The sequence below is a fragment of the Leptonotus elevatus genome, chromosome 10, assembly GCF_054856555.1.
Source record: "Leptonotus elevatus isolate MCC_2025b chromosome 10, RoL_Lele_1.0, whole genome shotgun sequence".
NCBI lineage: Eukaryota > Metazoa > Chordata > Actinopteri > Syngnathiformes > Syngnathidae > Leptonotus > Leptonotus elevatus.
In genome coordinates, this window is record NC_141248.1 from 9,876,421 (window position 1) to 9,901,885 (window position 25,465).

The 25,465-nt window shown below is 38.5% G+C and overlaps 2 protein-coding genes across 2 annotated transcripts; both read right to left on the reverse strand.

Moving 5' to 3' along the window:
- Positions 1–556: 556 nt before the first annotated feature.
- LOC147166969 (serine/threonine-protein kinase 35-like) lies at positions 557–12,233 on the reverse strand. Its single transcript, XM_086087564.1, has 3 exons — positions 11,571–12,233; positions 9,675–10,416; positions 557–3,553 (listed from the first exon to the last, which is right to left on the reverse strand). The coding sequence occupies exons 1-2, from the start codon at positions 12,055–12,057 to the stop codon at positions 9,698–9,700; spliced, it is 1,206 nt and encodes a 401-aa protein (XP_085943690.1). The 5' UTR covers positions 12,058–12,233; the 3' UTR covers positions 557–3,553; positions 9,675–9,697.
- A 2,759-nt stretch (positions 12,234–14,992) lies between these two features.
- Positions 14,993–23,038, reverse strand: arfrp1 (ADP-ribosylation factor related protein 1). Its single transcript, XM_086088039.1, has 7 exons — positions 22,715–23,038; positions 20,990–21,077; positions 20,840–20,922; positions 19,429–19,510; positions 16,862–16,932; positions 15,980–16,080; positions 14,993–15,892 (listed from the first exon to the last, which is right to left on the reverse strand). The coding sequence occupies exons 1-7, from the start codon at positions 22,805–22,807 to the stop codon at positions 15,805–15,807; spliced, it is 606 nt and encodes a 201-aa protein (XP_085944165.1). The 5' UTR covers positions 22,808–23,038; the 3' UTR covers positions 14,993–15,804.
- Between the last annotated feature and the right edge of the window lie 2,427 nt (positions 23,039–25,465).

Below are 25,465 nucleotides of genomic sequence, written 5' to 3' on the forward strand. Positions count from 1 at the left end.
ATTTTCTTTTTTTTTACACCTTTCACCGTGAATCCACCCTCCCGTCATGTGGTCAGAACTCGGGTGTGTCACAGTGACAGATTAGCAGACAAGATTTTACAAAATAATATAATTTTCTTCTCGTTTTTGTTAATGGCCTAAAATGTCCATAGATTTTAATCCAGTTTTTATTAAGTGAAGTACATTTTCGTCTCGTCTTCATTAGTCGACAAAAACGCATACTGATTTAGTCCCAGTTATAGTTTATTAACGAGGGTTTTAGTCTAAAAATGTGTGTTGATGAAATTATTTTTTAGTTTTCGTTGATGAAAGGAACTCTAGTTGGAATAATGGACACGTTATTAGTACCGTACAATGCATTTTTGAGTAGAAAAAAAAACTGGAGGATTATTTTTTATTTTTTTTACTTCAGCAGTCAATAGACATTCTTATGACTATTTACAAATTATGGAGTTTAAAAGGTATTTGAAGTGACCATTTTATTTTTAGAAAATTCCACAAACGTGGTGGCCAACTTGCATGTTGCTATTCAAAAATACCCACAAAGACAAACAGATAACCGAGTGGTAACTTTTATTTCCAACCTTTATTGAAACAGAATGGAAGCAGTACAAATTGTCACCTAACCCATCAGCTGCACTAACAGGTCTGAGGCACTGAAAATACAGTACTATTTGAATAAAGGCTTAATACAACCATCAGCGCAAGTAAGTTGAGTCAACTTGTTGAGTTTCTGTCAAAGTGAGACTTGCATAGAGTACATTTGTGTTCAAAAACATTCCTCTTGTAGTCAACCAAGATGCAAAGCACATATCACCAAATCACGTAGGCCTACACCATTACAATGTTGTTGTTGTTCAAACCAGATATTTTTTTCGTTATATAGAAGCAGAACAAATCATCTCAATTCAAGATTATCAATTTTACCCTGCATTGTACCTAAGTGGAAGAAAGTAATAAAATTAGACAAACGGGAGAGAGAGAAAAAAAAAACAGTTCAGCCAGGACCTCGAAGGTTTGTAAACATTGGAGAACAAAAAGGAAACACCAGAATTAAGTGTTGCTTAGTCCTAATCCCCCATACATTATTGTACAAATTGCTGCAAAGAGTGAAAAATTGCACTGAAAAAACAAAAATTGCTTGAAATACTTTTCTTTTATCCTCTTGCTGTGGAATGTGTTTTTTGGAAAATATTGAAGGCTCGGCAAAAAAGGTGCACAGAAACACGAGATAGTGCATTTTGATGCTTTGGTAAGGTTAAAATAAAAATCAAACGCATGTAAGCGATATTAGCAAAACGTTTACAAGAATCAAACATAACTGCTCCTATAGAACATAAGGGCCACCTGAACAATTAAATACTATTAACAAAATAGTGTATGGGGCCAGCATCACTTGCCACTTGTCTTTCATGACCGACAATCAAACTGTAAACAGTAAAAGCACTCAATCAAAACCATTCACGTTCCTTGAATAATTGGTTCAACAAAAGGACCTGTATTGCACTTCTGGAGACTTATTAGAAGGCACTATAGGAGTATGTAAGTCCGTGGAAAGTTCTCGTGTGGGTCAACCTGTGGTTATAAGATTGTCAGCCATACACTCAAGACTTGTGAAAATACAACGTATTAGGGCCACGCGGGGGCAATATTCTGTGAAAAATACTTGCAAATTTGCCATTTCATAAAGTCGCAAATTTGTGAGAAAAAAACTTACGAGAAATACATGTAGCATACAACTCGAATGTTTGTGCCAATACTTTTCTGTCGGGTTTTCAAATAAGGAGATAGTAATACCTTTAGCATAGCATAGCATTTGTTCTTTGAAGCGTTGGGTACGGCCAGCGACTTTGACGCCTCGCCTTGCGTCCACACCCTGAGGATCAAGCATGTAAATTAATTTGTTAAAATGTATATTTACTTGTACATTTATGTTTCTAGAATTACTATTTATACATTTGGGTATTTTTTTTTGTACAAGTAGCAAAGTTGATGTGTCGAATCTGCTGCTCTGTCATTCACTTGCATTTACCTAAAGTACGCTAGCTTCTGATTGGTTAGTGTTCGTCAGCTGATAGGGGAACGAACAGGAAGTGTTGTCGCTCTAGCTGCAGTGTATGATGAATAAAGTTTCAATTAAGAATGGATCCGTCTCCATCCAGCCTTTTCATAATAATTTCCATTAACCACCAACGAATCCTCACGATTAGACTATAGCGACGCTATGTGGATTTTTCGTAAATTTGAGTTTTTTTCCTAGCAAATCTGCCACTTTCTAAAGTCGTAAATTTGCCATTATATAAAGTCGCAAATTTGCCACATTTCTTAAGTCGCAAATTTACGAGTTTTTTCTCACACATTTGCCACTTTCTAAAGTCTCAAATTTGCCACTTTCTAAAGTCTCAAATTTGCCACTTTCTTAAGTGGCAAATTTGCGAGTTTTTTCAAAATGAACAATGTCCCATTAACCACCAACAAATCCTCACATGAGTAAACTATAGCTACGCTACATGCATTTCTCGTAGGTTTCTGTTTTGTTTTTCCTCGCAAATCTGCCACTTTATAAAGAGGCAAAGTTTTTTTTCTCGGACTATTGCCCCTGCCCTCTAAAAAAAATATATATTTATACATGGCCCTAATACGCCGAAGTACGAAAACACCAAATAAAAAAGAAAGCAAAAAACAGTTTCGCTTTCTGTGGATCTTTCTCTGTGGGTGTGTACACTCATGTAAAATCATTTGTTGACAAACTTTGGCTACCTTTAGTTTTCTCATTTGATGCGTACAAAGTACAAGACATGTAAATAATTACGTGACTTAACAATTAAGTTGTCATCACATTCTACTATGCTGTTGATCTGTAATAAAGAGCATGAGTAAAATAAAAATGAAGAATGACTAACGCTTTTGTTTCAATGCTTAAAGGCTCACCATGAGAGAGGGGTGTCGGACCTTCATGCCTCCACATGATGAACAAACACACACATCTCTCATATAAAACAGCCAAGAGACAGCGAAAACTTGAATACAATTATGGACTAAGTGACTTATAATTGCAAACGTTCAGGTTTGAGTGTGTGCGAGGGAGCACATAACAGGTTGTATAAAATAAATGGGGGAGCATGACATTTCAGGTGTGTCCGCAAGTATGATGGAGAGATAGCGTGCTGGGGAGAGAAAGAAGCAGTGTTATATTAGCATTATAATCAAAAGCGAATTGCACGGAAATAAGAGGGGGAAGATGATTCCAAATCCAGACAAGCAACCGTGCGCTTGCCATCGTAGGTTGTACCATGACTTTCATGTACATTTCTTTCACGGTGATGCCATAAAACGTTTTTCCAGGTACCCACAAAAGGCAAGAGATATAAAGTTTCTTCTTTTATTAGAACAATCAAGGCAAAACAAAAGTGTCCACTCAGGATTAGCTATTGAGCTTAAGGTCATCAAGTTTTAAGTCAACAAATGTAAGCATTAAACCGCATCCTCTATCTTCACAGTCATCACATACAAACAGGGACACTTCAGTGAAGTAGCAGCTCCAGGTCAAGATCTGCAGACACAGAAGTACAATTCGGTTTGTATTAGAACAAGCACAAACATGCCAGCATACTAAAAGTAATACAAGCTAAACAAATGTTGATGCTCATTTGATTGAAGTACATAGAATAGTAGAAACATCCGAGGCCGAACAATTACTTTTTCCACACAAGTTAATAGTATATAACCGTGCCATGGCATACCACCATGGTAAGTACTTGAAGGCATTTTTCTTTTCATGATTAAAAATGTCATCGGAATGTGATGTTGACAGTCCTGCAAGTGACAAGTAGGGATAGACACCGATATTGGGCATTTTAACGAATATCGGTATTTGGCCTTTTTTTTCCAAAATTGGACAGCCGATAAAAGGTCAAACTAAAACCATTTTAATCTCAGGGGAAAATGTATTTATTTAAATTTTCAGTTAGCTTTATAAGAGATGCTGCTGACCTTGGGAACCTTCTGAACCTTTTGTTTTTCTTCGACATTAACTCTTTGACTGCCAGACGTTTTCAGAAAAGGGATGCCGTCAGTGCCAGCCGATTTAAGCATTTTGACTGATCTTTCAAGGTCCACAGAAAATGTTCTGTTTGGACGATGGAAACACACGTACTACCAAATGAAAGATTGGACTTTCATCTTTCATCAGAAAAAAAAAGTTTGTTTCTACCTTATTCCGTTCTTTAGCAATCAACAATAGAAAATAGTTAGTTTGACCCAATTTCGCCTGTTTTGGACCAAAATACGGAGAAATCAAGCTTTTAGTGAAACGATATTATTTCATGCATTCTAGTGAATTTGACACTTCTTTTTGTCCATGAATGATGCCACAAACACCTAAATAGTGCTTTACTTCTATAAAACACTACCACCAAGAATGAAAAAGTGTTTTTTGATAGCAAAATACGTTTATTTACATTCAACAGTGTAACAATTTGACAACAATTTGGCAAACTATTTACAAATGTGTGCAACTGTGGTGCTATTTACAAATATGTGGATGTTTCAACGACAGTTTTTCTTTTTGTAACTCTCCTGCGTGCAAGGAGACGCAACAGCATTTGCACAAGATTGCCTCTTCGCGTGCTCCACTTTCTTGCAGGCCGTTTTTTCCGGGGAATAGCAAGTATACACTGCAGTGTGTGTTGCCATCAAGTCTAATATCAGGATCATGCTACGGTTTCGTTACGTCTCGCTTCCTCGTGTCCTTCAGTTGCTACACCGGGTTGTAAGAGATGTTTTGATCCATTTTATCCACTCCATTCATGGTGGCATCGTAGTCCAGAAACAGTGTCTTCTCCGTGATCAGACTGTACCCGCTCCTCCGATGAATATGCATTGGACTCGGGGTACTCTTCATTGTCCGATCGAATGTCCGCTTGTGCAGCTCCGGCGTTAGCAGCGGTAGCCGCGCTTAGCCGGTGAGGCTTACTACGTAATCATAAACAGTCGCGTCAAGGCTTCCAACTTTGGCGTCAAGCTCGGAGTCATCATCATCATCATCATCATCATCATCAATCTGCATTGGTCGATGCCAACTCTCCATCGCCCGATCGAATGTCCGATTGTGTAGAAGTACCCGGCCGGCTATTGTGCGCGTTTTCTGGCCTTAGCAGCGCTAGCCGCGCTTAGCCGGTGAGGCTTACTAAGTAATCATAAACAGTTGCGTCAAGGCTTCCAACTTTGGCGTCAAGCTCGGAGTCATCATCATCGTCGACATCAATGCGCTTTTTAGTATTGATTGATGCTTTCCGTCTTTGAAAAAAATGCTCAAGCGTGAGTTGCTTGCAACCGGTTGCTTGGTCAAGCCACAATGGCTTGAACCAGCCATTGTCTCCTCAACACTCTAGCTCCGCCTCACGTCTTCTACTGACGCCCACGGTGGGCGGCCCATCCAACCTTGTGCAAAGAGAGTCATCGCTGCCCTCTAGGGGCCAAAACGAGTCTTTTACTAATCAGATCTGCCTGATACTTTCAGCACAGCTGCCCAAGGCTTTCCTGCACCCGTTTTTGAAAAAAAAAAAAAAAAAAAAACATAGGGGACGTCTTTTAACGTCCTCGGCGCCCTTCCCTAGGTTTATGCTAAACGTTTTATAACGTTTATGGCAGTCAAAGAGTTAAAACAAAGAAAAGTGTTTCCAGTTAACTTTTTAAGACATGCTGATAACCTTGGAAGAAGCTCCCTGAACTTAAAAAAATAAATAAAAATATTTGTTTTGAAATTTAAAATGAAGTATATTGTCTAAGATAAATACAAAAAAAAACTTCTACATTTGGAAAAGGGGCAGCACACCTTTAGCAAGGAAGCCCAGACTTCCCCTCCGCAGACACTTTTGTCTTCAACTGGCTCCTCTCAACGCAGAGGAGCAACGGCTCGACTGTGTCCCTCCAGGATGACCGAGCTTCTCACACTATCTCTAAGAGGGATCTTGTTTTCTCGGTCACGACCCACAACTCGTGACCATAGGTGAGGGTAGGAAAGTAGAAACACCGGTAAATCGTGAGCTTTGCCTTTTGGCTCAGCTCCTTTACCGCTCGGCCTGTCGATTTCCTGCTCTGTGCTGCCCTCAGCAGAGGGCACAAAACCCAAGATACTTGATCTTATCCATTCGGGACAGGATCTCAACCCGGAGAGGGCAGTGGACCATTTCCGACTGAGGATCATGGTCACAGATTTATCATAGGGGCTTTGACAGCCATGCTTTGTCTCGTCTCTCACCAAAGACCTGTTTTGCCATGGGTGAGCCCGCCAGGGGCATAAAAGCCCCAGACCACATAACTCCGAGGATCATCGGGACGCACAAACCCCTCCACCACGGTAAGAACCTTTTTGAGAGGAATTGTGGAGAACTGTGGGGAATTGTCTTTTGTCTGGTCCGGTAACATTTTTGAAGTATTTTCCCTCAACCGTCCATATGCACACAAAGGTTTCCTGGTGAACAAAGCCGTTGAAATATACTGGACTAACATGAAATGCCAAAATGCTTTGTTTAAACAAAAACGAATGGATCTATTGTTCCCTGATCCAGGACCTTTTGTTTCATAAGAGGTGCTATGATTATGTCCGGCGCAAACTCACAAATCCAAACACGTCCAGGACAGTGGCTGTACAAATAACTAGCATCATAAAGTTTCACTCTATGTAACTCGTCAATACATGTCTTCTTATTGAGTACAACTGTCCCAAACGGGTAGTCTGCCTAGTAACCCAAAATGACAATTAGACCCAAGTCATCCTGAAAGGGTAACTCAACAGTTAGTCAGACTCTTGCTCCACCCCTCACTAAGATTTGACATCGGCGCTCAAAGGGGGTGATGCCCGGAGGACCGTTGGGTTGCGAATGGGGAGAGGGTTGGGCGGGGTCTGGCTGTGATTGACAGCAGCAACTCACTAAGAAGGCATTTAAGGAGGCGTGTACGAGACTGAGCCGGTGGGTGGCGGTGGTGACTACGTCCCGGTCCACACTCAGCCACTTCTCGTGTAACGACAGGACAAACAGCCAAATTGTGTTTATCCCAGTGTTTCACCTTAAAAGGGCACCAAACGCCCAAAATTCAAGCTTTCAACAAACATGCACTAAAATGTCAAAATAATGACCAGGCTATGTACACAGCAATAGAAGACACCAGTTTATACAATTTATCAGCAACAACAACAAAAAAAGTAGTTTATTTTTTAAGAATTGAAAATCGACGTCTTGATAATACAGGAGCCAACCTTTGTCACAGGGTCTCTGGAAAGCAACTCTTTCCAGCAACGCCGAAGTTTTGTAACAAATGCTCTGGAGTTGAACATAAATAGGTGAAGAGAGACAAAAGGATCTTGGATTCCACAATAAATAAAGGCGCATATGGGAAAATGACAGGAAAAACAACTCTCTCATCCAGCAGGATCCATGTTTTCTGCACACACAAAAAAGATTGATACCATATGTTGGTAACGAAATTCAAACCACAGACACTGCGGAAAATGAAATTCACCTGGCATGCGAGTCATGAGACGTACACATTAGAGAAGATTTAGAACTCAAAAAATGTACAAACACTACAAACCAAAACGACAGGAAATCAAAAGTTCTGTCAACGGGGTCTCAAGGCGGTGGCTCACCGTTTGCCGACACAAAATTGTCAAATCAAATGCTCCGTCCGTCTACAGTGAGTGAACAAGAAAGGGTTGACCATGACAGTGCTTCCAAAATCGAGTATTCTAGACAACGTGATGGTCATCTCAGTCTCATTTCGCTGCGGCTTCGATGGGCCATCAAAATACATCATCACATATGACATCATCACGTGTGAAAGTAAATGACTGGCGTCCATTGAGGTAAATCAATTCGCAATCCCACAAGGTCTCAAATTACAAGTCAGCGGTGGGCAATTAATTAATTTTTTTTAAGCTGCCTTGTTGAAAAACTCAAATGGCTGCTAAAGGCCACATCAACATGCCAACGCAGTTGTGTTCAATATAAATTGAATGTCTTCTTTTTGTAATATAAAGCGGTAAATTGTATTTCCACTTGTGAAGTCCTGGTATAGCTTGTTATATAAATTAAACCAGATTTTTTTTTAAATTCAGTCACAAATAAAAAAAATTAAAAAAAGACTTATCTCCACATAACATTAAATCGCCATTTAATCAACATTCACACAAAACATGTCTACAGTGTCTATATTAAAAAATATATATATTATTTTGACATGAACAAATATTCTAAATGTAATGCGTAAACATTTATTAAATGCTTTGCTTTAATGCAAGTAATTATGTTTATTGCTCTAACACAACCTGTGCTACCTTAAACATAACCATCCGCTGTCATGCTAAAGGATCATCTTCATCTATGTTCAAAATTAATTGTGTGATTAATCTGTGTTAATTCATGATTAATGCGATATTTTTTTGTGATTAATCAATCAGTTAACGCTTTAACTTTGACAGCACTAATATAAATAAATACACTCTTGGCTTCTTCTTGATCATTAAAAGATGTTGCTCTTAAATTCTGTTCTATCCATACGTTATTGTGAGTTGTAATTTTGCCAGAATGCTGAATGGATGGTTTACAAGACGTGTTTACAATAGTTACTAACTACTTTATGTGGCATTTAAGGCAAGTTATGCATAAAATATGAATAGCTTTTTTTATGCAAAAGCTATGAATGATAAGTTTGTTAAAACTTAATAAATGAATATAGAAATGAACCTTTTAAATAAGGGCTGGGCGATATGGCCCCAAAAATAAAATCTGGATTTTTACAGACATTCAGGACAATTGCGATTTTAATCTAATGAACCCAACAAACATTTATTTAAAGGTTTCATTTATTCAAAAATAATTCCTGTGCAAAATGTTGAAACCTCTAATTCTAAATTAGTTTTAACAAACTTAACATTCATTGTTTTTTCTTAAATGCCACAATTAAGTAGTTGGTAGCTATTGTAAACATGTTTTGTAAACCACCCATCCAGCATTCTGCCACTTGTGCAAAATTACAACTTACAAAAACATTTGAATATAACACCAAAAAAAACAACAGCTTTTAATAATCTAAAAGACAAAATTCGATTTCGGGATTTAGCAAATTTTCAACCATAACATTTTTAAAATGACGATGTATCGAATGGATTCGATTTATTGCCCAGCCCTACTTTAAATAAATATTGTTGGGTTTATTCCTTCGATTAAAATCGTAATTGTGCAGTGACTGAAAAAAATAATAATAATAAATTTGTTTTTCGGCCATATCGCCCAGCCCTAGTGTAAACACAACGGGAGGCAACACAGCGTTTGTGTGTGTATATACAATAACAAAAGCTAAGATCACAACCACCGTCTTGCTGTTAACACGCTTGAGAAACGTTAGTAGTACTGTATCAAGAAAAATTGTAACTAGCCACTGCAAACAATGTAATTCAGTCCAACTGCGGGCGCCCGGGACATCCGTCTTTCACGATACAATGCGCTCGTCCTCATGGGAAATGTGGTTCTCATTCAAGGGAAAACAATACCGCTTTTGTCCATATGGTGCCACCATAATCAACGAAAACTGAATCCTGATAAGCATTGCTTTAAATGAAAAACAAACAACAACAAAAAGAGTTCAAAGAAGTAAGTAACGGGACTGTTTACCTGATAAATGATCCAGATTCAAGTCACACAGGACACATAACCTGGTCCATTCTTGTCTGGAGCTGGACAGCATCTGGCCGGTCCTGAGGGTTGACAGCAAGCATGTCCAGCAGCAGCTTCCTCACTCCGTCCGACATGCATGACCTGCGCTTCTGGGGGATGTTCAGGACCATCTTTGGATTTTCTAGCAGCGCCTCACCCACAGGTACAATGTCTGCTCCTTGTCTCACATAGGTTCCAAGGAGCTCTCGCTTGGACTCGGCATCAATGAAAGTGATTCTCTCCAACATGGCCCAAATGATGATGCCTAGAGCAAATATGTCAGCCTTGGCTGTATAGTGACCCTCCCAGACTTCAGGAGCCATGTAGAAGTCGGAGCCACAAGTCGATGACAACCAAAACTTGTTTACGTTGACATTTTTGCTTTTGTCCTCAACTTCTTTGCCCTTTGTGACATTTGCTAAACCTGCGCACACTTTGCTCAGGCCAAAATCTGCAACCTTGAGGACAGGAGCCCCTGATCTCTCCGAGATGAGGATATTGTCCGGTTTGAGGTCTCTGTGTACAATCTTGTTCTCATGTAAGAAAGCCACAGCACTGGTAAGCTGTAGCATAAAACTGTTGTTGGTATGCGAGTCAGGCCGCCGAGACAGAATGAACTGGTTGAGGTCACCTCCTTCACAAAACTCCATGACAAACCACAAGTAACATGGCTCGTCTGATGGCTTCAGCACTCTCTCACCTGTAACACATAGGACATTTGTTCAGGAGCAGTGATTTATTTTACTGTAATAGAAAGTTACCAGAAAAGACTACTGCATGTGACCAGATATGAAGTATTCCATCAGCCATTTTAAGTAGTGCTGGATGATTATGGGGGGAAAAATAATCAAATTATTTTTGATTCAGAGGTTGAAATCACGATTATTAAAATGAAAATTCAGTCCCATGAGATACCCAGGGCAAAAAAACTAAACAAAAAAAGAGCTTTAGCATGCTGGTTAGGATTGACGTTTCACTCTCTGTCGCTATTGGTCAATGCTGCGGAACCAAAAAGATGACGACGTATGACATGTCACATTGTGCGACAAGATGAGCAAAAAGTAGGCATGCGCGATATCAGTGGCCGATAATTATCGGCAATTATCGACCAATTTGACGTCATACGGATAAACGACATACCCCGTTTGTTTGCGACAACTGTCGGGTCAAAATCTGGCTATTTTCTTGTGGTCTGACCAGGGCAAAATAAAGAAAACCCCTCCAGTTTTTTAAAATAAATGTTTTTTTTAATATATGTTGCAGTTGACACTAGGGGTACATTGTTTTTTATTGGTGTCATTGAGGTTGGGGGCGTGTCCCATGATGCTAAGTTTCAAGTCTAAATCAATGGGTGCCTATTGGGAACGATTTGCAGTCACTCCTGATATGGTGAAATGAACAGGATGTAAGGCTGGCAGGTTAGTAAATGTGTCATGACAGTTTTGTGGGATGGGCTAAACACATTTGAAAAGCTGCAAACACAGCTGACTCCATTTTAGGGTGAGACGAGCTACCTTAAAAAAAAAGAAAAAAAGAAGACCATCCCCCAGTAAAGTTTGTCATGGCTACTACTGCACCGTAGCCTTGCGAGAACTGTAATTTTCTCATTTTATCTTTTGATCAATTTTGTCTTAGTTACATGACGTGGCCACGTCATATAACTTACAAATAAGACAGCGTTCAAATAAACGTTCGGACATATTGCGTGGTCAGTGGCCGTTGTTAACCGCTCAACTACATGGAAGCAACTCTCCAAACAGAACGTACTGTATGTACCGAGGTCGCTTCAACGCACTTTATAGTGACTCAGCACAAAAAGCTAACGTTCGTCCAATGGGGGTAAAAAAAAATTACCTTTGAGAGATGTTTCCACAAGCCGCAGATACTGTTTTGACCGTTTGTTCCCATGGCTCATTTTTTGAGCCATTTCGTTCCTTTGTAGCACACACTCTTCCAATTGGACAACATTTTGGTGGCGTTTCTCCAAACTTGTTAGCGCCCAAAACTCCTGGAGGGCGAGCTCGACGTTTTCCGGTGCGTCGCATCGTAGCTTCTTCACGGCTACCCGGGCACCAGACCTCCTGGCTACCGCTTCGTACACGACACCATACGTGCCCCTCCCGATTTCGCGGAGCAGGCTGTAGCGCGGGGCCATGACCTTTCTCTCCAAGTCACCCTGCTTGAAGAAGCCAATATCGTCTTCCATCTCATGATCCCCTTCTGCGTTGGCCTCGCTCAGGCATCGTAGCACGGCTGGCTCGTTACCTCGTCCTCCTGTTAGCTTGTGGCTGGCTCGAAAGCTCCTCGTGCGTCTTCGCCAGTTGTCGCCAACTGTACTCATCGTGAATCAATTGATTCAAACGTCACAAAGGAATGTGTCCGCATGTTTTCAAATAAGGCAGTATCAATGCCACTACTTATTCGGGTTTTGAACGGTCGTTAACAGGAAAGAAATTAGCTGAGTGGCATAGTGGAGAGGAAAATAGCAGTCAAGGCCGATATGTATAACAACGCTTCCGCTTTCGGTGCCTATCAAAAGAAAAGCTTGGCGTATGAAGTCTTTTATTTTTTAAGTACAAACCCAATTCCCAAAAAGTTGGGACAAAATACAAATTGTGAATAAAAACTGAATGCAATTATGTGGAAGTGCCAAATTTCAATATTTTGTTCAGAATCGAACATAGATGACAGGTCAAAAGTTTAAACTGAGAAAATGTATCATTTTAAGGGAAAAATATGTTGATTGTAAATTTCATGGTGCCAATAAATCCCCCCCCCCCCCCAAAAAATTGAGACAAGTAGCAATAAGAGGCTGGAAAAGTTAATTGCACTTATAAAATTCATTTAAAATGGAGTGTGGCAAAGTGGAAACCTGTTTTGTGGTCAGACGAATCACGATTTGAATTCTTTGTGGAAAACGGGGGCGCTAGATCATACCGACTAAAGAGGACAAGGACAACCCAAGTCGTTATCAGCGCTCAGTTCAGATGCCTGCATCTGTGATCGTGTATACACACACACACACACACAAAAACGCAACACTTTTGTTTTTGCTCCCATTTTTTATTGATAAACTCAAAAGATCTAAAACTTCTTCCACATTAGAGCTGTCAAACGATTACATTTTTAATCAGATTAATCACATCTTAGAATTTTGATTAATCACGATTAATCACTTAATTAAAAATACTTTTTATCAAAAAAAATTTGCCTGCCAAATTTAAAGAGTACCTGTTATGTGTTAATTCTTTCGACATTTAATGTTATGAAGACGTCTTCAACATTTTTTGATCCACTGTACAAGCTCATCCTCCTCCTGCATAATTTAAAATAAGGGGGGGGGGGGTGACCCCCAATATTTTGACATGAACAAATATTCTGAATGTCATATGCAAACATTTGTTAAATGCTTTACTTGAATGCATGTAGTTGTTTATTTCTCAAACACAACCTGCGCTACCTTAAACGTAACCATCAGCTGTCAGCTAAAGGATCATCTGTGGTCAAAATTAATCGTGTGATTAATCTGCATTAATACATGATTAATGCGTTAATTTTTTGTGATTAGTTAACGCCTTAAATTTGATTGAAACCTTTACAGTGAACTTAATGTGACCTTCTTTAAGCTTTTGAATGCACATGTTCAGTTGCTGTTCTCTAACAAGGAGCTTAACGGCAAAACTCACAAACAACAATGCTCCACCTCATGGAGGTGACATCATCAGAGAACGGCTGCTGGAGACCGGTGGACCTCAAATGGAATGGCCTGCACTTTTCTCCAGACCTAAATCCTATTTAAAACCTGAGGGCTGGAAACTCTGCACCCCAGAACCTCAATGACCTTTGGGCTGCCCTTTAAGAAGAGTGGGATGCCATACCTCAGCAGACAATGAGACGACTTGTGAACAGCATGAGATGTCGTCGTCAAGCTGTAATTGATTCTCAAGGGCACATGACGAGTTATTGAGACGTTGATTTTTTTTGTTGTGGTGTCTCCACTATTGTTGTTAACTTTTGTTTCAAAACACACACCTTCTCATGATGTGTATGCATTTTCTTTATTTTCATGACTATTAATTACATTGTAGGATCTCACTGAAGGCATTAAAAATTATGAATGAACACATGTAGTTATGTACATAAAAAAATGTAAAATAATTGAAAACATGTTTTATGTTCTAGTTTCTTCAAAATAGTCACTCTTTGCCCTGATTAAAAAAAAATGCACACTCTTAGCATTCCCTCGATGAGCTTCAAGAGTAGTCAAGTGACGTTTTCCAACAGTATGGAAGGTCTTCCCAGAATAATTCACCCTTTTTTTGTTAAGTACATAACTCCACGTGTTCATTCTTAGTTTTGATGCCTTCAGTGAGAATCTACAATGGAATTAGTAATGAGAATAAAGCAAACTCATTGAATGAGATGTGTGCCTCTACTGAAGGTGAACGGAATTCTAGTCGCAACGCAGCAGAAACGTCCACGTCAAATTTACCCAATAGAAATGCACTGTACTACACTGGAGCTAAAACACACAATGTTTTAGGGGCAGAATGTTCGAGCGGGGGAACCATTTGGACTGTGTAGCACTTCCACCTGTTCCCTCCTTTGACAGAACGCGCCAGGTTGCTCCAGCAAGAGGTGTCCGTGGCACTCTCAAAACCCTGTGAGAGCCGAATGGACGCCGTCTTATTAGTTGGAGTGACCCCAAGCCACTTGATCTTTAGATGTGAGGCGTATTTAATTCAGCAACTCCAGAAAATAGCTCGTTAAGTGTAACAATCGTACTCCGGGCTGGCTGTAGCGTGCAGCAGAGGGGTTCTGGTTTGCAGTAAAGCGACGTCACTGTACAATCAATGCGCATCCGAGAACATAACAAAATAAAAGCTTTCAACGTCGTGAAAAGGAGTCACTACAACACATTTTAGCAGTAATAAATCAAATAATAATGCATATATTTATGGGGACTGGCGTCAAGTTGCATTTTACAATTTTAAAAATGTGCAGAAGTTCGCAAGTTACTTCATGTTAAAAATTAGAATGCTCTTAATAAGAAAATAACACAACGACTTTTGATGGTTCGTTTCGTTTAAATTGCGTCATTTTACAGTGTGCATCCGTATTGAACTTAACTAAATAAACGCATTCAACGTTGTGCAAAGAAGTCATTATAACAATTTAACAGTAATAAATTAAATAGCAATGCGCAAAGGAGTCACTGTAACACAATTTAACAGTAATACATTAAATAACAATGCATATATTTGTAGGGACTGGGGTCAAGTTGTATTTTACAGTTTTTAAAATGTGCAGAATTTCACAATTTACTTCATGTTAAAAAAATTGCTCTTTATATAAAAAGAAAAATACACTGAGCCGTTGCCGTTGTCTTACAAACACAATCATGCCATGTAGTGAAAGAAAAATAACCAACACAGATCAATGTCACACTTGATTTTTTATAGTACAGTACCTATTTTTTTTAATGATTTGTTATGAAATTAATCAATGACTAAAAAATGCAACCATTTTCCATATTTTCCAGTTTATATATATATATATATATATACACACGCACACACACACATCATCACTGGTGTCGTACGTAATCCTCACATCTCCAAAACCATCACTTTTCAGAAAACCCAAAAATGGTCTGTTGAGCCATTAAACACTGTATGTCAAAGTGCGAAAGCCCGTTTCAACACTTTAGATTCGTCAATAACTTGTCAAAACAAAATAACCATGCAGGGACTGCTCAGTAGTATAGATTTGTGAAAAATTGTTGAAATTGACCAAATTTGGACATTGGAGGTTTTCGCCCAACAGTTCAATCTGAGACAATGGGGAGTTAGGAATGCTTAAGGTTACAAAAGCCATCCAAAGATGACAATGTGGGGAAAGAAAATTTCGACATAACAGTTTAATATCCTTTTATCGGTCACAGATAGTCTGTCCTTAATTCCTAAACCAGAAAAATATGCTGTTCAAAATCACAGCAGACACAAGAGGAGAAGAATTTTCAGCTCCAATGTTTACGAGGAACGTTCTTGGTGAGAAAGTCCAAAATCAGAGCAGACTTGATGCCCTTTTAAGTTATGTCCTTCTGTCTGGGTGGCCGGTGAATGTTTCTGATCACACACTTCACCATCCATTCGATGCCTTCATTCACTCCATCCCTGCATCAGAAATGCACATAGAATTGAGCTTTGAGATCATTTTTGAAGAAAGGAACACAAGTGGCATAACTGAAATTGTCTACTCACCCCGTGAGGGCAGTGCAAGGCTGGACTAAACAATCCCGCTTGCCAATCTTAGGTGCACAGTCACTGAAGGCTGTTTTAATGTCTGGTACTGACAAACAGTTCTGATGAAAGAGCATAAATAAGACGTGCTTAGACTGCAATCAAACGGTTACACAATGACAAGTGTTTACGGAATTAGGGATAATTCAGGCAACATCCATTCTACATTCCAACTGATCGGATTCTCTTTTGTTGATTTGGTCAACACAAATATAACCATAAGGGGGGGAAAAAGAAAATATGCTTATGTGCATTGAACTTCCCCTCCTTGAGACCTCATCGTGGATCTAAATTGTCTGGGGCTTTATGGCCCATGTGACGGTCAGCCCTGGCAAACAGGTGAGGGCGCAGCTCAATAGATCACTTATGACGAGTGCGCTCATAGGCAACGCTATCCCTTGTCCAGATGCAGGCTGCCCCTCCTCAAGCTGGGGCTTGATGTCGAGCGCAGTTTTGGTGGTCGCCAAGGCAAAAACGAGAGCGTGGGAGGAGTTCGGGTGAGGCCATTGAGAACGACTTCTGGATGGCTTCGAGGAAATTCGGGTCCACCATCCGACGTCTCAGAAAGGGGAAGCAGTGCCCCGTCAACACTGTGTATAGCGGGAGTAGGCCTCCGGTAAGACCGAGGACATGCTGGAGCGACTAACTCTCCCGGCTGGCTTTGGAACGCCTTGGGATTCACACGGGATGAAGTGGCTCGGGAGAGGGAAGTCAGATACGGATACAGAGCTTCCCTGCTAAAGCTACGGTGTCCTGGTGACCCGAACCCAGATAAAAAAGAACAAAGAAAAGAAAAAAAACTGGATAGATGGGATACTTTAACCAAACAAAACTTTACAGTACCAGTACGTCCTGTTTGTTGGCCAGCACCAGAAGCGGGACACCTTCTAACACATCACTGCTGATCATTTTCTCTGGAATGAGGTGAGAAATGCGTAATTACAATTGACACACTTACAAATTCAATTATACTCTATATATATACTAATATGCTCAGTGCACTTTGCACAATTTAGCAAAAACAATGATCAATACATTTAATTACATTTGCAACCAAGTTGTTTGAAGTTCAGAAAAAAGCCTCCTTAGCCTATCATAGTCGCTTGTTTAAATAAAGTTTATTGTAAAAGAAAAAACAAGTCAAACGTACGGCCCTCGGACCGCAAAGGGGTTTAATCCGGCCCGCGAGGGAAGAAGAAAATGAGTGAAGTCAGACCAATTGATCAAATGGCCGAAATGAAAACGTATACATTCTTAATTCCACAAGCAATCCTCAAATGAGCAATGCAGCTTTAGAACGGAATTGACTTGTAGGGCTAGATGATATTGGAAAATCTTGCGATATCATTGCTGAATATAGAGATATCGATATTATTGTGATATTTAACATGTACCTAAAAAAATTACACTTTTATTGTCTAATGAAAGAATTAAATTTTTTCATGCACCAAAATAAGAAAACTCAATATAATCTTAGCTAATTAATTGTAATTTCCTCTTGATAATGTTTAACTATTGGATGGTGGTGCACATTTTAGTTAGCAGCTGACTGGTCAAATTCAGATAAAAGCATAAAATTCCATATGAAAGTTATTGCATGGGCCAATATGGCGATATTAAAATGTTTTCGATATATTGTGCAGCCCTACTTGGATGTCATTATTTTACACACAAACCTAAAGTTTGTTAAAAAAAACATAGACCACCATTAATTAAACATACCTGTAAATGTGCTAAATACGACATGTGACATAGATTAACGTCCTATAACATTAACACTATGCATTCTTGGAACAATATATATGCAAAAGAAGAAGCTATGCCCAGAACTCATACATACAAGCAAAGTCTTGCCGTGTTTTATTTGCATTTGTATTTACAGTTGAGCCCCTGCAAATCGCAAAAATCTGTGTATAACTGAATCGTTTTTTAATTATATACCATGATGTTTCCCGTCCAGCCCACTTGGTAATATATTTTCCTCCATACAACAGCGTCCTCTATTGGTGCCGTCGGTTTTGGTGCTAACATTGTGCTAACTAGCATAAAGTCAATAACACTGAATGAATACGGGTTAGTCATAATATCTATATCATATATGTATGGACAATTTCGATCTTTAGTCAAAATGGTGGTCTTAAAGGAGTATGTGCTGATTGAAAATTGGACTTTGGATCGTTGTAATTTGATTTGTGAGGATTATTTTGATTTCAAAATGTGATGAAATGTTGTTTGGTTACTATTACAATCTGTCTGGTTTGTATGCTAGTCACAGGCAAAGCCGATACAATACGTAGTTTGTTTTCAGTGGAGATACTATATCAGAAATGCCTCCATTTTTTAAATTGTCCTGTCCATACATACATGTACTCAAATGTAAAAAATACAGTCTTGATCTTGTCTTTGTCTTGACCTCCAAACAAAGGTCTGGGTCTTCAAGAGATTGTCAATCTCACCAGTTACTGTATTTTTCATTCCCAAAAGTATAATACCATTTCAGTGCAGATTTTGAGTTATTTGATCAAGTTAGACTTGTCTGCCTTTTGAGTTTTCTGATTTTGAAATGTCATCAAGCCCTTTGAAATACCTTTTCAATAAAAGACAGCCTTTTTATTAGACTATTTATGACTCAAAACTCTTCTAATGAACACCTTAGTTGTTCACAATGGGATTTGGGTTTGAATTTCCCGCCATCTGTCTGTGGATGTGACGTCATTGCGCAGAGCGTGCACGTGATGAAGGTTGGGTGAAGCAGTTGTGCTACAAAACCACTTTTTTTTTTCAAAAGCTATATTTCTCAAACTGTTTATTTAATTGATTGCTAAAAGGGATGCACGACATCCTAAACTATATCAATATATTTTAGTTGGAGGCATTCCTGTAATCCCCTTGCGTAAAAGACACTAAGTAAAAATTGGCACTACTCTCCCCTACAGGGTTCTAAATTAACACCCGCCAACCCGCCAAATGCGAGTTAAAATTCATTTTGGTGGGTGGTCATAAATATTTACTAGCCAATTTGGCTGGTAATGCAAGAGGCATTGTCGTTTACAGCGACTGAACAAAGCAGCGGGTGAAAATAAAAGCCACTGTATCGTACTGGGATGCTCTTCCTGTGTTTTAAACTTGATTAAAGCAGCCTCAACTTTCATTTCATTTGTTTCCCTGCAACACAGAACAAAAAAAAAAAGCCCCGTGTGTATGTAAACTTTTGATCACAACTGTAGATAGGATGATTCAGAAGAATAATTACTTCACGTTCAGACCCCGAGAGAATGGCTAAAACATGAACCGCTATTAACCGCTAACATGAATCGAAATGAACTGCTCTGTTACAACCATGTTGAAATGAATATCTCAGGCACATAAAAAGCAGAATAGAAACCCAGTCTGTGCATAGCGCGACTTACCAAAGGCTTCCTTTGATTCGGAAAGTCGTTCTTCATCGGTCGAGTCTATCACATAGATAACTCCATGGGACTCTGCATAGTACTAAATGAAAAACAAACAATGTTAAATGGATGGGGATGTACTGAACTCCTGTTTCTATGCCAGTGTTATTTCCATCAATGACGTCATGTTCTCAAGATTTTAAACCAGATGAGATTAAATTAGAAATGTTTCCAATTGCAGCCAAATAGTACACTCCTTTTCTCTCAAGTGACATTTCACGATATTGTTTTAAAGGAACACTAGTGTGTAAAAGTTCACCACTAGATTTTGCTATATAATAGAATGCAGCCAAAGCGCGTGCACTACGGTGACTCCGAAAGACCATACTTTACTTCGCAAGCCTACCACCAATTCTTCTTAATTTGCGTGAGCGAGCGAGCGAGCGAGCGAGCATCTCGGCGAGCGACGACGACGGCAGCCAGTGAGAACCCCGGCGAGCGACACCCAAAGACCAAGTGAGCCGGATTTAGCCGAAACAAATAACAAAAGCGGCTAGCGGGAGTTAGTCGGAGCCATAGGCTGGAGTGGCTAATAAGCGCGGCTAACGGGAGAAGCTAGTAGGGGTGTGAATTGCGTAGTACCTGGCAAATCGATCCATATCGCGATTCATAGGTCACGATTCGATGCAGATTAATCCCAATGCGAATCTATAAATTGATTATTTATTTTTTATTTTTTTTTACTCAAATTAAAAAAATATTATTCAGTAAACTTGTGTAAGATTTGTATTTCTTTATCTGAAACTTCAGGCTTATAGCTGAGCCACTGTATTTAACAAACAGGTTGCAGTTTGTTTCATGTTTCAACAGCACTGAAATAAAATATTAAGGCTTAATGTACCATTAATATAACAGCTTTCCATATGTAATTGAAGCAAAGATAAAGAATAAACCTTTCTTTCTTATATATAATTCTTATAACATTTGCCACCAAAAACTGGTGTGACTTTACATGAGTCCCCTTTGAACAGCAGGCAAACACTGAACAAGAATAACATTCAGTCATTAGTTCACCAATAGATGGCATTAAATATTACACAATGTCTCTTTAAAGGTAATCAAGAGTGTATTGAAGAGGATTTTTTAAAAACTGTTTGTACATATAAATAGAGGGAGAGAAAAAATCTATAGACATTTAGGCCAATATGGAATTAGCATCTGTAAAGGACTTCAGTATAAAGCTGCTTCATAGAACATTGAAAGCATCAGTCAATTGTTTTGACTGCATCTCAGTTCACATCTGCCACTGCGAACAGTGAGATTTGTCAATTTGAAGCATAAACAAACTGAAATAGCAGATTTTACAGAGTTGATGGTTCAAAAAAATATTTTCAACAGACACCACCAACCCACGCTTTAAGCGACTCACTTTGTCCCAAAGAGACTGAAGCTCGTCCTGGCCGCCCAGATCCCAAAACATTAGACGAGCCTTGCCCACATCAATAGTTCCAACTGTAAAAGATTCAAATTAGCACGAATAATCTAGTGTACACAATCATACACAGCACATGCTACTTACTGTTCAATCCAACTGTACTTGTGATCTTGGACAAATTCATTCCCTTGTAGTTCTTGCTGAACTTTGTTTTGGTTTGTTCCAAAAAGGTCTATAAATGACACAGTTATCACACATTTAGAAGATAAACAAGAACATTTATTTTCGAAGATTACCATGGCATTCAGTCACATAGTCCAGTGGATATTAGGGATGTAACGATAACGGCAATATCGTGATATCGCGATACTAAAACTGCCACAATATATCGCCGTCGTCATGCCATAATATTAAAAGCAGCACATATTTTAAAAAACTCAGGTTGATTTCCATTCGTGCACTTCTAGCACCCTCTGGTGTCTAGTTTTTTAGTGCAGTTTAATTTTCACAAGGCATGTTTTAGCCGGTCTATGTTTAAAATCCACGCTAATAGTCAGATAAGGGGGAACGTAATATGCTTGTGAACCGAGTCAATATGTGGAGGAACTCAATGTGTGCTTGCATTAGCAAGTAAGTGCCTCAATATATATATATATATATATTTAATATTTAAAATATTTTATAATATTTTTCTTTGCTGTAACTTACAAAAGCACAATATTGTGTGTTTTTAGTATGAGCTTATTATTATTTTTTACAATATTGTGACCTTTTTTGTATCAACCAACCTCCCCACAATATCGTGATTATTATCGTATCGCGAGCTTCATATTGTGATAACATAGTATCGTGATGTTTGGATATCATTACATCCCTAGTTCGATATATTGTAAAACAATACAATTAGAGGTTGACAAAAAAAACAATCTAGGTGTTTGATGGGCATTCTTCTTAGTCTTTTTTTGCCACCTGTCCCAGCATTTTTGGAATGCGTTACAGCCATAACATTTTAAGTTAATGATTATTTGCTGAAAACAAACTTTATCAGTTTGAACATTAAATATATTTTTTTGTGATGTATTCAATTAATTATAGGTTGAACATGATTTGCAAATCATTGCATTCTGTTTTTTTAATGTTTTTTACACAATGTCCCAAATTTCGATGCAGTTGGGTTTGCACTTTGAAACTTCAACTGCCTAAGTGTTCAATTCTTCAATAAACACGTGAAACAAAAGGCTTGTTTACATCTCCCGAGTCCCAACTGGCTGCAGGAAATTGCAAACATAGTATGCACGTACGTATGTACAGTATAAAATAAAACAAAATAAAATACAATAAAATATTGGTATGGCGAATATGAACACGTGACGCGAAGGAATAAAGCGTCCAGTTCATTCCCACTACTCCACAAGCTGGTACACATTTACCAGCGCAAAACTTGTAAATCACGGCACGCTCGATTCACGGCAAAACAACGCTAAGTGGTGAGTTTGACGGTCACGGCAAAATAACCACTGCGAAAAGGTTAACTCACCGACAAACAAACTCGAACTAAAACAACCTTGAGCCACGATTAGCTATTGGCGGAGGTGATAAAATAGAGGTAGGAGTGGAGGAGGTGCCCCACAGGCACTTTAAATTACTGTACTTGTATTTTCGACGTTCGACAGGGAAAAGCTAGATCAGAAAGCAAAACCAAGTTCGCATTTTTATCTTCATTATAAGGAAAACAGTTACGTCGGGTTGTAGGCCTTGAACTTTACCAAGATAAACTAAGACAAGTAATTCGAAATTTCATGAGGATGTGAACAACCGAATGGCGATCCTCACAATAACAACATACCAGTCAAATGAGACGAAACCTACCGTTTTTCCAGCATTATCCAATCCAAGGATTAAAATGCAATATTCTTCCTTTTGAAACATGTATTTATACAATCCAGATAATAAAGTATACATCGTGACGAATTATTCAAACGTAACCTCAATACTGGTCAATGCTAGATTTCAAATTTACATCAGCCTACACGAGATGACAATTTTGATTTATGCCAATGTAGTTTCATCGTAACTAAAATGTTTAATAGTATTTAGTTGCTAGAATCACATATCCAGAAGATAAAACTTGAAAATGTCGACATCTGTTACTATTGTACTGAAGCGGACGTCGACCACGATATTTGTGTCATACAGAACGTAGAAGCGGTATGAATTGTGGGAAATGAAGTCAATGTTATTGTTGTCAACGCTCTACTCGTTTATGTCAACCCACATTTAAACTACATTTCCCAACATATAGAGTGTTACGTCGAACTATGGAGGAACAAATGTGCCAAAAATAAACGTGTAAATACGCTCTTATAAATTATTATTAAATTACATTATTAAGGAATTTACGTTAAATGGATTTATATCTTATTAGTTGTAGCCTTCATTCATTAAAACAACAAATCGTTTTTCATAAAAAATATAATAGTTTAAAATATAAAATAAACACACAATAGTGTTCACATGACTTTAGCTTGATTATTGTTGTTATGATTATACAAATTTGAATCAATAAAGGGGTTTTCCAATTTGAAAGACACAATTAACTAGCTACCCTCATCTGAATAAAAGGGCTCTATAATATTACATTTGTAAAGGAGAGCAGCTTCCCCTGCTGACTGCTGTGAAGTATGGCAATGTGCTTTCCCATTTTTTTCATCCTTTTCACTTGAATGACCGTAAAAAATAAAATAAAAAATAAATCTGCATTTTTTTTCGTCTAGCCTTCCTTTTAGTATTGATACGGATACCTCTAACATTAAATAGACAATTTTAAGGAACTAAAGTGTAAATCTGACAAGGGAAAGTTAATAAAAGAAAAGAAAAAAAAAGCAAATTGGATGTCTGTTAAAAATAACTACAAACTTGTAAGACATTTGGGTTAAACGCTAACTAAAGGGGATACTTTCTAAGAAACTTTAATATTAAGTACCTAAAGAAATATCAGAAGTATAATGGACTCTTCATTATATTCATCACTTTACAACAGCAACTACACAATTATTAAAATTTGCAAGTGAACTGTCTAACTAGTAAGATCGACAACAACATCCTGTCGTATGGAAATTTTAACAATTGAGATCACCGTTAGTTTCGACGGTAACAGGCAGGGAAGGATGGACCGGACCGGGAGATGACAGTTGAACCCGGAATGGATGGAACAGTCACGCCATTTGAGGCCTAAGAACACATTGCCTCTTTCAGATTATTGACACATTGCCTTATAAGACACTTTTACACATTCACATTGCCCTTTAAATCCAGCCACCAGGGTTGCAAAACTGATTTGACTGATCTCTGATACAAGCCTGTGAAGATGATCATATACAGCTTCATACAAACTTCATAACTAAGAAAACCACTTTTAGTTAAATGTATATAATTTCAAGGCATTTTATCCGTGACTTTGTAACACTTGGATGTTGCTACCCCTAACCACTGGGAACTCAGTTAAATTGTTCTTTGATGCTGGATTGAATTTTTTTTTTTTATAGCCTGTGTGAATAGAAGGATTTAAACTTGACAGCAATTTTTGGTTTGTTAAGTTTTCAATAATTTTTTTCCTTTTCTTATTTAATTTTTTGTATTCCTGTTTTTGCATCATAATTTTTGGGCTATTGCTTTTTGCTTTAAAACGTCTATCTTAAATCTAAACCTATTTACACCATCGTCGGTAACTGTCATAAACGATTCTATAGTGTTACTTAGGCTTAACAGCAAACAAATGAGTCAGAGCGATCTTTTACTCTGACTGAATTAAGCCCGGATTGATGGTATAAAATTAAGTCAGTGAGAAACCCGCATGAGTCTTCCTCAACGCCGGCTTATGTGGCTTCCGTCTCCTCGTAAGACCACGTTATAGTGGATGGAGGAAACGGGGAGTTTTAACTCTTTAAACGGAAGTTCAGGTAAATGGATTTGACAGTGGGAAGCACTGGGCGTAAAATGTGTTATTTTGTGGAGACGATCAATGACATCTTTGATCGATCAGTGACAGATTAAGACATCATGGCCGATCACAAGATGCAAAATATCGGCCAATTTGATCCAGCCAATCACATCAGTGTGAAGTCTACAAGTTAGCATTAGAATGTTAACATGGCCCTTGACAATCATTCCAGTTCTATGGCCCCTTGGGAAGTAATGGTAAACCAAACCGGACACCTCATCCTCAACCAAATGTTGATAGATAGGCTTGAAGATAAAACACAGTTTCCATATACGTTGTAAACTGTATTTTCATCGATGTCCTGAAAGTTGATGTACAGTTAGTCTAGTGTTCCCCTATACCAGGGGTGTCAAACTCATTTTAATTCAAGGGCCACTTTCACCCAAATTTGATCTCAAGTGGGCCAGACCAGTATGTACGTGGCCTAATAAGATGTAAATACAGGTGAAAATTATTATTTTTTATTTTTTGGGGGGAAGTCCAAAGAATTACATGTACATTCGGACAATATATATATATTTATTTTATTGTAGAGTAATCAGAATTTTCTTAACATAAATGAGTGCACAATATTTGCGTCGAATCCTGAGTAAAAGTCAAATTTCATTTCATTTAAGTGG